Below are 13,220 nucleotides of genomic sequence, written 5' to 3' on the forward strand. Positions count from 1 at the left end.
ATGCTACAGCTTGCCGTGAATCGCTGAAATTGTCGTAAAATCCGTTGCCGTCCCACCAAAATACAACTTGGATGCGGAGCTTGCTTCAAATACACTCCATTCGTCGGTGTAGTTGCTCATGAAAAAATTTGACTCATAAGAACTTATCGTGTTTGGCGAAGTCACCTCATATTTTTCCGAGCTGGTCTATTTTTCAGTGTTGCAGAATCGCAGGATGCCGCGACGTACGCAGACGGTCAGCTTGTGACTGCTTGTGACGCACCGTAAACAACAAGGCTTGTGCGCACTAACTTGATGCTTGTAGGCTCCTTTACATTTTTTATGCACATTGCTTGCTAAACAACAGTACTTGAAGTACTCGTGTTTGTTACCTAACAAGTTTAGCGTTAGCTTATTACAATTTGTTGCGAGCGGTTTGCAATGTATTAGCTAGCTGCCCAAGAGTACCTCGAGATTTGTGACGGACTGATGTTTTACTTGTGATTAAAGAATGGAGGTTGACGATGATGACGTGCCGCTCATCCTGACTTGGGACGATGCAAACAGCGGTTTACTCAACGAGGACCCAGAGAGGGTCGACGAAAGTGAGTACTTCTATCTTTAATGAACCACCCTTTATGTAAAATAAATATGCGAAATACAAAAGGTTTGTAAGAAATATATGGGGGGGAAATCTATTTTGTGACTTTTTACACTGCTAACGAATATACACGTGGACACATTTGTTGGTCCCCTCTGTTCGGGGCAACCTCGAACAAATTTTGAAACTTTCACGGCGACTTCCGCATCTCTGTTGGTATTTTGGTCCATTCTTCGTGAGTAAACTGCTCCAGTTGTCACGGGTTTGACGGATGCTTTCTACAGACTTTATATTTCAGCTTCTTCCTCATACGTTGAGTAGGATTTAAATCAGGTTTTCACTTCAGAGAAGTGCTGCTGGTCATTATTGGGTGTTGTGGTTCACAATTGTGTTGTGAAACCGATGACCTGAGTTTGAGGCCAATCCAGAAAGCTTTGTTACAGCCCTGCGGATGTTAAATTTCTGAATAATAGTTGTAACTGTGGTCACAGGAACATCAAGCTGCTATTCTTTGTGCTTATACAATATAATGAAATGTTTTCTTGTTAGCATGTTATACAAAATGACAATATGTTATTTAGGGGTGTCACTAAGTTTTATGAAATGGGGGTTCGACCCTGGAGATGCACAGCATGTCAGCAAATCTCTTGATCTACATTTATTTTTGTGCTTGCAAACACTTTGTTTTTCTTTTTTCTACCCCCAAAATTGCTGCTGTAGACTGTAAATTTCCTCAGTGTGGGACAAATAAAGAATATGTTAATCTTAAATGAAGTGCACAAACACAAACTTTAACAGACTGTTAACAAAGACTTTTCAACACACACTCTGTCTGATATAGCTATATGTCTCATCTAATCTATATCTCATCTAACCATAATAATATTCACATTCAGTACCAAATGAAGGAAAACTATTTTGCTTCTGAAATCAAATGATCTTTATTGACAGGGGCAAAATGTTTGTAAAAAGTTGGTGTCTTTGCATATGTTGAAAAGTTGTATTAAAAACCAATCTAATATTAATGGGGGTTAGGGCCTGTGACTTTGAGGAACACATTTTGCTGCACGATATATTGTCGCTGATAAACAATGTCATTGTCAACATTGTTGGATTGAGTTGGAACAATCTCTGCAATCGGATCTTGTTACATTTTACAGAAAGGTCTGCATTGTGGACGAGTTGTTAGCACATGCTTGTATGGGTTTTCTCCAGCTACTCTGTTTTCCTCACATACCAGTATTCCAAAAACATGTATGATAAAATTCAGGACTCTAAATGGTGCATAGGTGTGAAAGCAAGTGTGAATTGTTCTTTATTTCTCCGAGTCTGGGTTTGCCAAAGATGGGCTTAAACTCACCCGTGACCTTAGTGAGCATAACTTGTGTCGAAGATGGATCGATGTGACGAATGAAAAACAGTGACTGTGTTATGATGTAAGGTTTTACCATTCGGCCACTTTAGGAGCATGTGCAAGCATCCGCTCAACTGTCTGTGTTCCACAGTGTGAAAGTTACACAAGGCTCATCGAAGGAAATGCTGCTTCAGCAAAGAATCCTTTGGCCCGCCTTAGCGGTCATGTGTAGAAAGTGTGTGAATGTTGTGCTTGAACAGACTGGGTCTTCAAAGGAACAGGAAGAAGAGCGGTTGTTTTAAGATTAAGATATCCTTTATTCGTCCCACACTGGGGAAATGCCAAGGAGTGTCGGATAAGAGGAAAACATTTTGTTACTGAGGAGTGTCCTTGGGAGTCTTTCCTGGATCGAGGAAACTCTTGAAAATGGATTTTCTTTAAATTGACAGCAGTTGTTACAAATCATATGACAGGTCACATGATGGGGTGTGAAGGGTGGCGTGGAGAAACTTGTGTTCATGATTATTAAGCACTTTTGAATGCAACAAAGCCAGATCAGACTGTGGTTTTGCTCTAAACGTGATTTTTTTTTTTTTTCACGGCAAATGATGGATTGTAGTTGGACATTACTTCCTGTCTGTATAACTGCCGGAATGGAATTTGAGCTTTACATTGCTGTGTCACAACAGAAAGAAACGGCTGTGGCTGCCTTTTTCACATTCACTTTGTCTGCTTGATTATGACATTTTAAGGCGTTCTGGAAGGCAGATTGTGTCTTTGTGGTTGTTTTTTTTTTCTCTCCGTGCATTATTGATACAACGTGCATTGGTCTTCATCTAATTCTATTTCGCATGCTTTCATTTTTTGCTTCTTCGTTTTACTCTCTGTTAGACATCTTGATGACTCCCAATTTTGACAAGGATGTACTGACCTGCTAACACTGGGTCCCATGTTCACGTTTTACCACTGAGGCACAAGGAGATATTTTACCGCCTTTCAAAGTTGTTCTAAAAGGCCTATTTTGTTTCACATCCATGCTCTTGTTTTGAATGGATGCACACTTTACTTCCTTGACTTGTCTGAGACGTTCACACGTTATGATTGCGCTCAAGAGTTTCTGGAGTTCACATCATTCTTGTGGAATGTTGGGCCATCTGTATCCCCATGTGTGTGGAAGCTGAAACAAGCCTGTAACACAGTGAATGATACTCGCTTGTAGACTTCAACCACAGAGAAACATACACCGCTCCACAAATATCAATGGAGCATTTAAACAACCACGTAGCTACTTTACGTCGAGATCTGCGAAGTAATGAGATGCCTTTGGTGGTCTCTTCCTATTGTTTGCAGATGCAATTGGACTGCTATGGTAGGAGCAGCTGTGTACTCTGCGTTTGACCTATTTTTGACCCAACCCTGTCATTCTTATACTTTTGTGTATTCTTCCAGATGGTGGTGCTGGAAACTATGACATCGTAAATAGTGCCGCGGTGTCAACACCTGGGCCTCAACCCCACCGAGCACACAATGTGTCTTTACGACAAAGCTGGGAGATGAACTATCAAGAGGCGGCCATCTATTTGCAAGTATGCACGCGCAAGAGGACGGTATTGCCAGCAGAGCTAGAGCGTCACATGATTGTATGATTTTATTTCACCTAAATCTCCTCACCACGTTATTTGAATGTAGGTTTAATATTGCAGCCATTAGCTCTGAATGTTTTTCATAATCCCTTTCGGTGCTTATCACTCACAATCTACTGTGAAAAGTTGAGTTTCTGTTTCAGAATGACCCGTAATATTCTACATGACATGCTATACCACAAAATACTTCCACAAATGTGAGCCATTTATCGCTATGCTATTTATTTTTTTGTCAAGTTGTGTAAATTTGGAGACGGCAAAGTCTAACAAAACTGAATTTTAGATGAAAAAAACATTGATATAAGCCTTACCATTACCTTTCAAAAGTGTACCTATTTGTGTTAAATACTATAACAATACATCTTCATTTATACTGAACTTTCACAACAGCTGCAGCTGTAACAAAGCGCTTTACCAAACATTTAACATAAAATAACAATAACCCAAATGGATTGTTGGGAGCGTCTGGATGGGTAACAATAATACAACAGGACACATAACATATTGGAACATAACATAACATACGATCAAAGCGTATAGGGCGCATACCTTCCATAGGATCAGGACAGTGTTAAGAAAAGAAGAAACATTTTCTGGCCGTGCCACCAACATGCCCAATTTAACACGATAGAATCTGTTTGTGAGTTTGTGATATTTGAAGAGCCTTTTTTTTTCGTGATGTTGCAAATCGAACTTGAAGTGTCCGTTTTCTCCTGAATGTCACTTACAGGAAGGAGAGAACAACGACAAGTTCTTCACCCACCCTCGAAACCCCAAGGCGCTGGCAGCGTATCTCTTTGCCCACAACCACCTCTTTTACATGATGGAGCTGCTAACGGGCCTCCTGCTCATGACGCTGTCGCTGTGCGAAGCTCCCGCGGTACCTTCGCTGCGCCTGGACGTCTATGTGAGTGAGGATGAAAGCGCGTCCACGTTAATTAAAAAAAAAAAAATCATTCGCTGAGAAATTTCGATCACCTGTGCAGGTTCATGCCACTCTGGAGCTGCTGGCCTTGGTTATTGTGGCGTTTGAGCTGTGCATGAAGCTCCGCTGGCTGGGCTTCCACACCTTCATACGACACAAGAGGACCATGGTGAAGGTAACTGATGGAGATCTTTTAGTGCATTATGTTTCGCAAGTCTTGATACAGTGATACCTTGACGTTAAATATTAATTTCAATGCATTCTTTGCTCCTCATGGCACTGTTGCGGAAAGTGTATGAACCAACCTTGCATTAACAGCTCAGTACCGGCCTTCAATTTAATGGATTATTTAATTTCGGATGATGGCACGAACAGCGCCGTGGGCATAGTTCCGTTCTGTGAACATCCTCATCCAATTTCAACTGCATTTTGGGCGAGTGGCTAGTGAGAAGTGAACAGTCACAACACACACACAGCACAGTCAGCAGTTAACCCTGGAGCAGAATATTCAGATGAAAACCCTGGAGGGAAAAAAAGCGATTGTCGCAGTGGAATGATGATACCGTTCAAACACCAAGGCTTGATTTTTGTGACTGAGTCACCAGACCTGATCTGCGTGAGATGATGATGCATTCGGCCACAACACAAAGCAAAAAAAAAATTGACCAAGTGACAGCTCGTAACTCGAAAAACTGCAAGCGGGGCACCCGTATCTAAACGTAGCACTTGCTTTACTCGCGAGCATCAGCCACGGACTTGGTACCGTCGCTCAAGCTCCCATCTTTGTCCCTCTCCAGGCTTGCGTGTTGCTGCTACAGTTTATTGAGGCCATCGTGGTTCTGGTCCGCCAAACATCCCACATGCGAGTGACCCGAGCACTGCGACCAATATTCCTTGTGGACTGTAGATACTGCGGTGCTGTACGCAGGTACACTATGAGTCCAATGTTTTGGTGACAATTCTGTGTTTTTCATGAACACGCGCGTTGTATACAGACACAAACATTTCAAAGTTAAGCGATTGCTCAGAAATGTCCTTATTTGCGTTTTTTTCTCTCATTCAACCAGAAATTTGCGGCAGATCTTCCAGTCTCTCCCACCATTTATTGACATCCTCCTCCTCCTGCTCTTCTTCATGGTCATATTTGCTATCCTGGGTGAGAATCATTCATTTTGAAATGCGAAAAATATTTGTTTGGTCGCGCTAGCTCATAAATAAACCTCATCGCGCGTACTTATAGACTCAATTAAGAACAAAATTGTATTCAACTAATGTAGTTTTGAAGCTGTCCTCTAATTTCCAAGTTACATGCATGTTTGTTCCATTATGTGATGTACACGAAAACAAAAACAAATGATCATAAAAATCATTCTGCTTAGAATAATTAATAATTGGCCAAATCAATCAATGAAATATATGATTATGAACGGAACATATGAAAAAAAAATAAAATTCTATAATACCTGCTTATGTAAATGTCTAATGCATGGTGGGAATAGATGCAAGTATAAAACACACAAGTTTTATTTTATTTCTTGGTTTACACCAAATGTATTAAAATGCTCTAATTGCTGCTTGGTGCAAAAACCATGACAAAAACCAGTAACATCGAAGAAGGGTTTTTTTTGTTCACTTTATCTTTTGCTGAAATCTGATTTCTATTTTTTTAACTTTTACTTTATTTCTATTTTTATAAACCTTGTTTATTGCCAATTATTTTTGTTCCACACAATTCTTAAGTGCGATTATTATTTTTTTTTCCCATCCCAGGTTTCTGCCTCTTCTCTACAAACATATCAGATCCAGTAAGTTGGAGTTCATTTAATGTTCTTTATTTTGCGACTTCCTTTGTGGCAGCGTGCATGCGCGCGGCTGTTTGTGTGTATATTTGGGAACGTGCACGTGCACTTGCGATCATATTTCCTGACTTCGGCCATCTGTTGTCACCACAGTACTTCAACACGCTGGAGAACAGCATGGTTAGCCTGTTTGTGCTGCTGACAACGGCAAAGTAAGCAGCAGCAACATCTGTTTGTGCGGTCATGTGACGCACAAACGAGCAAAGCCATCTGCCTTTTCTTGTAGTTTCCCTGATGTGATGATGCCGTCGTACTCAAAGAACCGCTGGTCGTGTGTGTTCTTCATTGTGTACCTCTCCATTGAGCTCTACTTCATCATGAACCTGGTATAACCTTCTTTCAAATGTAAAAGCACAATTTCTCTCTTGAACAGCCTTTGAGCAGGAATAAGAGATGATCTGATCACAACCTTTTCCTGGGCGCTCTTTTTTGGCTAAATGATTTGTTGCATTTGGTAAGACCTCTGTAAATTTAGCTATCATTAATATGAGCGTGGGGGCTTGTTTCACATTTATTTAGAGCCGAAATAATTTACAGGATTTTGTACGGCATGTCGGATAGTGTGGGATTAACTGTCAATTTATCGAAAATTAGGAAATCTTAAATAAGAATGATAAAAGCTAAGAAACAAGACAGCAACCTTGATGATAAGTAGATAACATAGTAACATCGTAAAAATAAAATTTTAAAAAAGATATCAAAAGAACATATTATAACTGGACTGGATTTAAGAACCACCAACAAACCTCTCAAATGCTGATGAAAAATACACCAGCAATGAATAAAACAAATGAAAACTAGACCAAGATTCCACAAGATGGCGCCAAAAGATTCGACTTCCCCTCCAGTAGCTGATTTTCCATTTTCCTTTCCATTTTCCTCTTCCCTGTAAGCTCCTCGCCGTGGTGTTTGACACCTTTAACGACGTGGAGAAGATGAAGTTCAAGTCTCTGTTGCTTCACAAGCGCTCCGCTATTGACCACGCCTTCCAGCTGTTAGTCAGCCGCCAGGTATCAAATTAATAATGCCGTATGTGCTCACTGCTCCAAGCATCAAAGTTCCAACTGATGCGCCATTCTAATGAGTTTCAACCTTTCCCCTTCAGAGGCCAATGGGTGTCTCACTAAAACAGTTTGATGGCCTGCTGCGTTTTTATAGGCCGAGGATGTCAGCGAGAGACCGCTTCCTCACCTATAAAGCTCTCAATACCTCAGGCTCTCCTATGCTCAGGTCTGTGACTCTACTCCATCACTCAAAATCTGCTTTTGCTCGCTTACACTTCAGCGCATCTTCCAATGTGTGTCTTTGCTTCCTCTGTAGTCTGCAGGACTTTTATAAATTCTATGAGGTGACAGGCCTTAAATGGAAGGTAAGGAGCAAACATGTAGAGTATGTGCCAAATTGGCAAGGCTGTTGCTTATGTTACATATGTGTTGTATAAGACACGGCGCAGTGGGGAACACTGGTTTGATGACCTTCCGCACACAGCCTACATTATTTTAAAAGGCAAGTTCACTATATTATTCCCTTTATCTTAAAAAGTCTCTCCTTCAAATTTGAGGTCTTTTTTTTTTTACCCCCATATTCTACTTTTTAAATTCCACTTTTACAGGCATCAACCTGCTGGTGAAGTCTAAAGCCTTCCAGTACACCATGTGTAAGTATTTTTTTGGACTATTTCATTTCTATTTTACTTGCCGCTAACTCGCCCGCGCACAATCTACAGATGCAGTCGTGGCCATCAACGGTGTGTGGATCCTCGTGGAGACGTACACTCTAGACAGTAAGCCATTTCGGTGTGCGTGTGTGTGTGCGTGTGTGCGTGCGTGCGTGCGTGCGTGCACGATACCAATGCATCTGAAAACTCAATAAATTTGACTCCAGGTTCTAATCTCCCCTACAGGTGGCTTCTCCTGGTCTAGATTGGTGCCGTGGAATTACATTGTCTTCCTTACCAGTGAGCAGGCTACACTCTGTCATCTTTGTAGGGCAGCTGTTAAAATGTGTTAGAGACTATCCTGAGTAGTTTTCAGAATATGAGGTCAATCATACACTTGACCTTCACTGTCAAATGTCTGATCGTCATTCTCTTGGCTGTCATCTTGACTTTTTGGAATTTGTTTTAATCAACCTGTTGTTATTCTGCTTATTTCCAGTTTATGGGGTGGAGGTGTTATTGAAGATATCAGGCTTGGGACCGTTGGCTTATTTCAGTTCTGGATGGAATCTGTGCGTATTCACTTCTCCTTTAAAAGATGACTTTTTATTCCAATCCTTTGTTAATAGTTCCACGTTGTCCTCTTTCTGTCCAGGTTCGACTTCTCTGTGACCGTGTTTGCGTTCCTGGGTCTAATTGCACTGGCCTTCAATATGGAGCCTTTCTACTTCATCGTTGTGCTCCGACCACTTCAGCTCCTCCGGTGCACTCTCATCTCTACTTCTCATACCAATCTGATCAATTTGCAAAGAAACTTTCTGCCTTTCTGACTACTTTTACGATATGCATCATTGCAGGTTGTTTAAGATTAAGAAGAGGTATCGCAACGTGCTGGACACCATGTTTGAGCTCTTCCCCAGGATGGCCAGTCTGGGTTTGACCTTGATCATCTTCTACTACTCGTTTGCCATCGTGGGCATGGAATTCTTCGCCAACGTGGTATACCCCGACTGCTGCAAGTATGTCACTGAAATTGTCTTCCTGTGGTCTTCGGCGTCCAGATAAATACCGCACCAAAAAGTCTTCCATTTTCTTAAATCCGGTGCGCCTTGTGTATGGTCATTACGGTGATATGTCGACCCCAAAATGGCTCCTTGCTGGAGACATGCTTACAATGTTGTAACTTGGTGTTGGTTCAGTGAACGTAAATTACTTCCTTTCGACTCGAGAGGTGGTCATGACCGCCTCCCAAAAACGTAAATTAACGATTCCTTCAATGAAACTGCGAAAATTGAAAGTAATGCATCAAAACAGAAAATCAAGTGAGGAAATCACAAAATAAATTATGTAGCCCTCCCTACAGAATTTATTTTGTGATTTCCTCATTTGTGAATACACAGCAAAAGAATAAATAACAAAACCTTTTGTGACATTCTAGTCTCCAACATTTAACTAACATCCGATCGTTCTGTTGGAGCTACACTCAAGGAAATGCCATGGGGCAGCTATAGAATTTATTTTGTGATTGCCTCGCTTGATTTTCTGTTTTCAATTTTCATAGTTTCATTGAAGTAATCGTTAATTTACGTTTTTGGGAGGTGGTCATGACCACCTCTCGAGTTGAAAGGAAGGAGTGTAGCTTCATCATTATAGATTGCGTTTTATAATCCAGTGTGTCCAATATATGAAAATAGACCATTCATTGAAGCTGCGCCTCATAATCTAGTGCAGTGCGCCTTTTAGTGTGGAAAATACGGTAATTGTTGCACAATGCATCCCTTTCCACATTGTCAGGAACAGCACGGTGGCCGACTCCTACAAGCAGACCAACGTCACACATGGCAACAAAACCGTGTTGGAAGGAGGCTACTATTATCTCAACAACTTTAACAACATTCTCAGCAGCTTTGGTAACAAGTTTTCATCTTTTCTGTTGTGTAATTACTGAGCAAAGAATACCTGCAGCACGTTGGCTGAATGTCACTATTGACGCGCTAACCAACGGGCCCAGCTAGCAGGGAGTTTTGTTCCCTTTAAGTACGTTGGATTGTCTTTTCCGCTTTCAGTGACTCTCTTTGAGCTGACTGTGGTCAACAACTGGTACATCACAATGGTGAGATGATGTCCGAAGGTGACGTCATTTCCTGCCTATTGCTGCCTGACCGCTATCGTGTTCCCTGCTCTCTAGGAAGGAGTGACATCCATGACCAGCCACTGGAGTCGACTCTACTTCATGACATTCTACATCGTCACCATGGTGGGGCTCGCTGTGGCGTGTCACCGAACACATTTCGCTTTGCTTTTTTGTGATGCACAATGTAATGTTGCTCGCCCCCCCCCCCTTTTTTTTTAGGTGGTCATGACCATCATTGTGGCCTTCATCCTGGATGCTTTCGTTTTCCGCATGAACTACAGTCGCAAGAACCGGGAAATGCTGGATAACCCTCAGGGTGGGACACAGTGAGGGTTTGTGTGTGTGCGTGCGTGTTTTCTTAGTGTGTACAGGTATGTTTGTATATGAAATGCCTTTTGGATTCACACATGCATCATGTAGAAGACCTAAGCCTGAATCTGTCAGTTAAAGGGGATGTCGAATCAAAATTTGTCTTCACTGTTATGTTCTATAAAACCCTACTAGTCTATAGTCCGTATTCTGATTTATGTGAGATTTGTGGATTATGAAATAAGCCAAAACTTTTTTAATGAATATATGGGAGCTGCTATTTTGCCTTGTACTTCTACTTGCTGTCGATTGAAAATGACATCACAATGCCTAAAGGCGCAGGTAATGACTGCCACGTCTTACCCGTTTTCTGAGTTGGTTATGTGACATTCATAGGCTGAGCCGTTGGCTTGTCATCTCATTTTCAGTCAACGGCAAGCGGCAGTATAAGGCAAAATCGTGAATTTAGATATGAATGGACAAGCAGTCACTTACTCTCCATTACGACAATTGAAGTCGCCGCTGGCCGTCTTGCGTTGCCACTCGCTAAGCGTGCCTAACTTGAATGCATTGGTTTTCCTGCGGCGTTTTAATGTTATTTTAAGTCTGACGTGGTATGTAGCCTGTATGTGCATTTCAGCCGTAAGAATGTGTTTTTGCTTCTAAGGTATCTCATCTCCCAAGTGCTACTAAAAAAGTTGCGTCATGTTGTCAGAACTATGAACAATGAAATGAAAGCGAAGATAATTCGCTGGGAAATGTAAACCTAATCTCTGCAATTCACGATACTGACAGAATACACTGAACGGTCGATGTTGTGGTTCTTTTCGAGACGCTCGTTATTCCACACAGGGATCCTGCCGTAAAAATGGATGTCTAGTGTTCTGTCCACTCTGGTTCAAAGGACCAAAGCCATGTTGTCTTTGTGCTCCAGTTGAGAATGGAATCGTGTTTGAAGTAGAAGTGACGCGTGACGAAGCTCTGTCCACTCTGGAGTTTTACAAGCATACATGTCCTGGACAGTCGTCTCTCAGCTCTCTGGTGGGAGTCATGCAAGCAATGGACCGCAGTGGGGTAAAACCGCTGGCATACTTTCCACCCCCCCCCCCCCTTTTTTTTCTTTTTCTAAACAGCCTTTCTCCTTTTTTATTACAGAGTGAACAGCATTCACCCCTGTTATACCAAGGGCGGCGATCAAGGACAAAGTGTGACCTCAGCATGAAAATGTATGAAGAAGAGATGCAGGTGAGAAGAAACATTTGTCGCTGTTGGCTGGATTTACTTTGAAGGTCGGCTTGCTTGTTGCATTTACATTGAGTGAACACCTGCATGGTGCTAATGTCCAAAATGTAGGTCAACAACTACAAAAGTATCAGCACTGGCTAGCAACGACACAGAAACAATATTATGAAACATTAAATGTTAGATCCCGTTGAGTTGGTTTGGAAAAAAAAATGTGATGAGGAAACTCGGACTCTGTGGTATTGTACTTAATAAAACCAGATGATGATTTGACTAGAACGTAAGGGATCAAACAGTTTGTGAATCATGATAATGTGCGCAACCATGTCAGACACAACTGACAAGTTTCTCAAATACGGTATTTGGTTCAATAAGGTGCATTAATAAGTATTTTTCGCAGAAGACAAAGAATATGAAACTGGTGTTTTATAGGTCTACGGATGTTGCTGCACCATTTGTGCTCAAATATCTGTTGCATTATAACACTGCCATTGGCGTGTTTGTGTGTGTGTGTGTGTTTGTGTGTGTTTTGCCAAACTTCTGCTTGTTGTGAAAATTGAGATCCAGTTTCACACATTTTTTTTTTAATCACATAGCCTTAATTGTTGATTATAGAACTCGTATGAGTGAACCTCCCGACATGTCACTTCTCCTCCTTTTCTTCCAGGAGTGGTATTTAGAGTATTCAAGGGGAAACCTGCCTCAGCCAGACCAAAATCAAGACCCCGACTTGGACAGTCCCACTTCCAATCCGCCTTTTGTGCCTGCACCTCAGCTAAACTCACATGCTGGACATTACAGCATTAACTGACTAACTCATGCAGCAGCGATCTTACAATTGTATCGCTGCAGGACTTTTAATCCCACCCAACACACCATTTCCCACAGTGGGAGCTGGTCTGGTGTCTTGATGTAAGATGACGAAATGGTGACCTCGCTCTGGACAGACGGCAGGTCTACTGCTCAGACAGACAAGTGGTACATTTGCCAGGAACTAGGAAATCTTATGTAAGGAGCCTGTTAATATTTCTATTACAGTATGTAATGTACAGATGTAATGAACGCCGGAGGGCTTTTGTGGCCTTCTTTAAAACCCCGGTTTAACCAAAGTCGGGCTACCATGGATAATGTCAAAATATGACTAATTCGTTTCCTCAATAGCTTAACAATTGAGGACCGTTTACTGGCAACGGTTTCCCAAAGTGATCCCCAAGCAGCAATATCCATGCAATACATTTAATGCAGCAATACCTGAAGCTGTCCCAAGTCCACATTCAATATTGCTGAATTTCTTTGACCTTAAGTCAGTTTTGTATATTGACTAAAACCAACAAATCTCATCGGGTTGTCTATCTTTGTACTGTATTAAATTATATTTCTGTGTAACACAGCGCCTTAACTTCTTTGGTGTTGGTGTGTGTAAATGATGTATTTCAACCTGATGCCTTAAATGAATGGCTCATCAGCTCAGAATTAACAATCACAACCCGGATAAACACGACTTTTTAGCTGTACTC

At 41.6% G+C, this 13,220-nt stretch overlaps 1 protein-coding gene across 5 annotated transcripts; it reads left to right on the forward strand.

Annotated features, from left to right (window-relative positions):
• The first annotated feature begins 79 nt into the window (after positions 1 to 79).
• tpcn1 (two pore segment channel 1) lies at positions 80 to 13,089 on the forward strand. 5 transcript variants are annotated; one of them, XM_052069202.1, is made up of 27 exons: positions 80 to 279; positions 490 to 584; positions 3,384 to 3,520; positions 4,308 to 4,484; positions 4,564 to 4,677; positions 5,300 to 5,430; positions 5,570 to 5,658; positions 6,273 to 6,307; positions 6,455 to 6,513; positions 6,588 to 6,687; positions 7,255 to 7,371; positions 7,467 to 7,591; positions 7,682 to 7,730; positions 7,804 to 7,867; positions 7,974 to 8,018; positions 8,088 to 8,144; positions 8,265 to 8,318; positions 8,518 to 8,590; positions 8,674 to 8,781; positions 8,876 to 9,037; positions 9,813 to 9,928; positions 10,085 to 10,131; positions 10,207 to 10,275; positions 10,372 to 10,468; positions 11,396 to 11,535; positions 11,617 to 11,706; positions 12,371 to 13,089. In XM_052069202.1, the coding sequence occupies exons 2-27, from the start codon at positions 491 to 493 to the stop codon at positions 12,512 to 12,514; spliced, it is 2,493 nt and encodes an 830-aa protein (XP_051925162.1). In that variant the 5' UTR covers positions 80 to 279; position 490; the 3' UTR covers positions 12,515 to 13,089. The 5 variants fall into 5 exon arrangements, with proteins under 5 accessions (XP_051925162.1, XP_051925165.1, XP_051925164.1 ...); XM_052069201.1 differs by lacking the exons at positions 80 to 279; positions 490 to 584 and adding an exon at positions 2,261 to 3,303; XM_052069203.1 differs by lacking the exons at positions 80 to 279; positions 490 to 584; positions 3,384 to 3,520 and adding an exon at positions 3,595 to 3,774.
• Positions 13,090 to 13,220: the final 131 nt, after the last annotated feature.

The sequence above is a fragment of the Hippocampus zosterae genome, chromosome 6, assembly GCF_025434085.1.
Source record: "Hippocampus zosterae strain Florida chromosome 6, ASM2543408v3, whole genome shotgun sequence".
Classification (NCBI taxonomy): Eukaryota; Metazoa; Chordata; class Actinopteri; order Syngnathiformes; family Syngnathidae; genus Hippocampus; species Hippocampus zosterae.

Excerpts from the sequence above, each read along its gene's own strand:
- tpcn1 (XM_052069201.1), top strand. The coding sequence starts at position 3,195 with ATGGAGCATTTAAACAACCACGTAGCTACTTTACGTCGAGATCTGCGA. Across the intron at positions 3,304-3,383 it reads GATGCAATTGGACTGCTATG|ATGGTGGTGCTGGAAACTAT; the intron begins GTAGGAGCAGCT and ends GTATTCTTCCAG. Across the intron at positions 5,659-6,272 it reads GGTCATATTTGCTATCCTGG|GTTTCTGCCTCTTCTCTACA; the intron begins GTGAGAATCATT and ends TTCCCATCCCAG.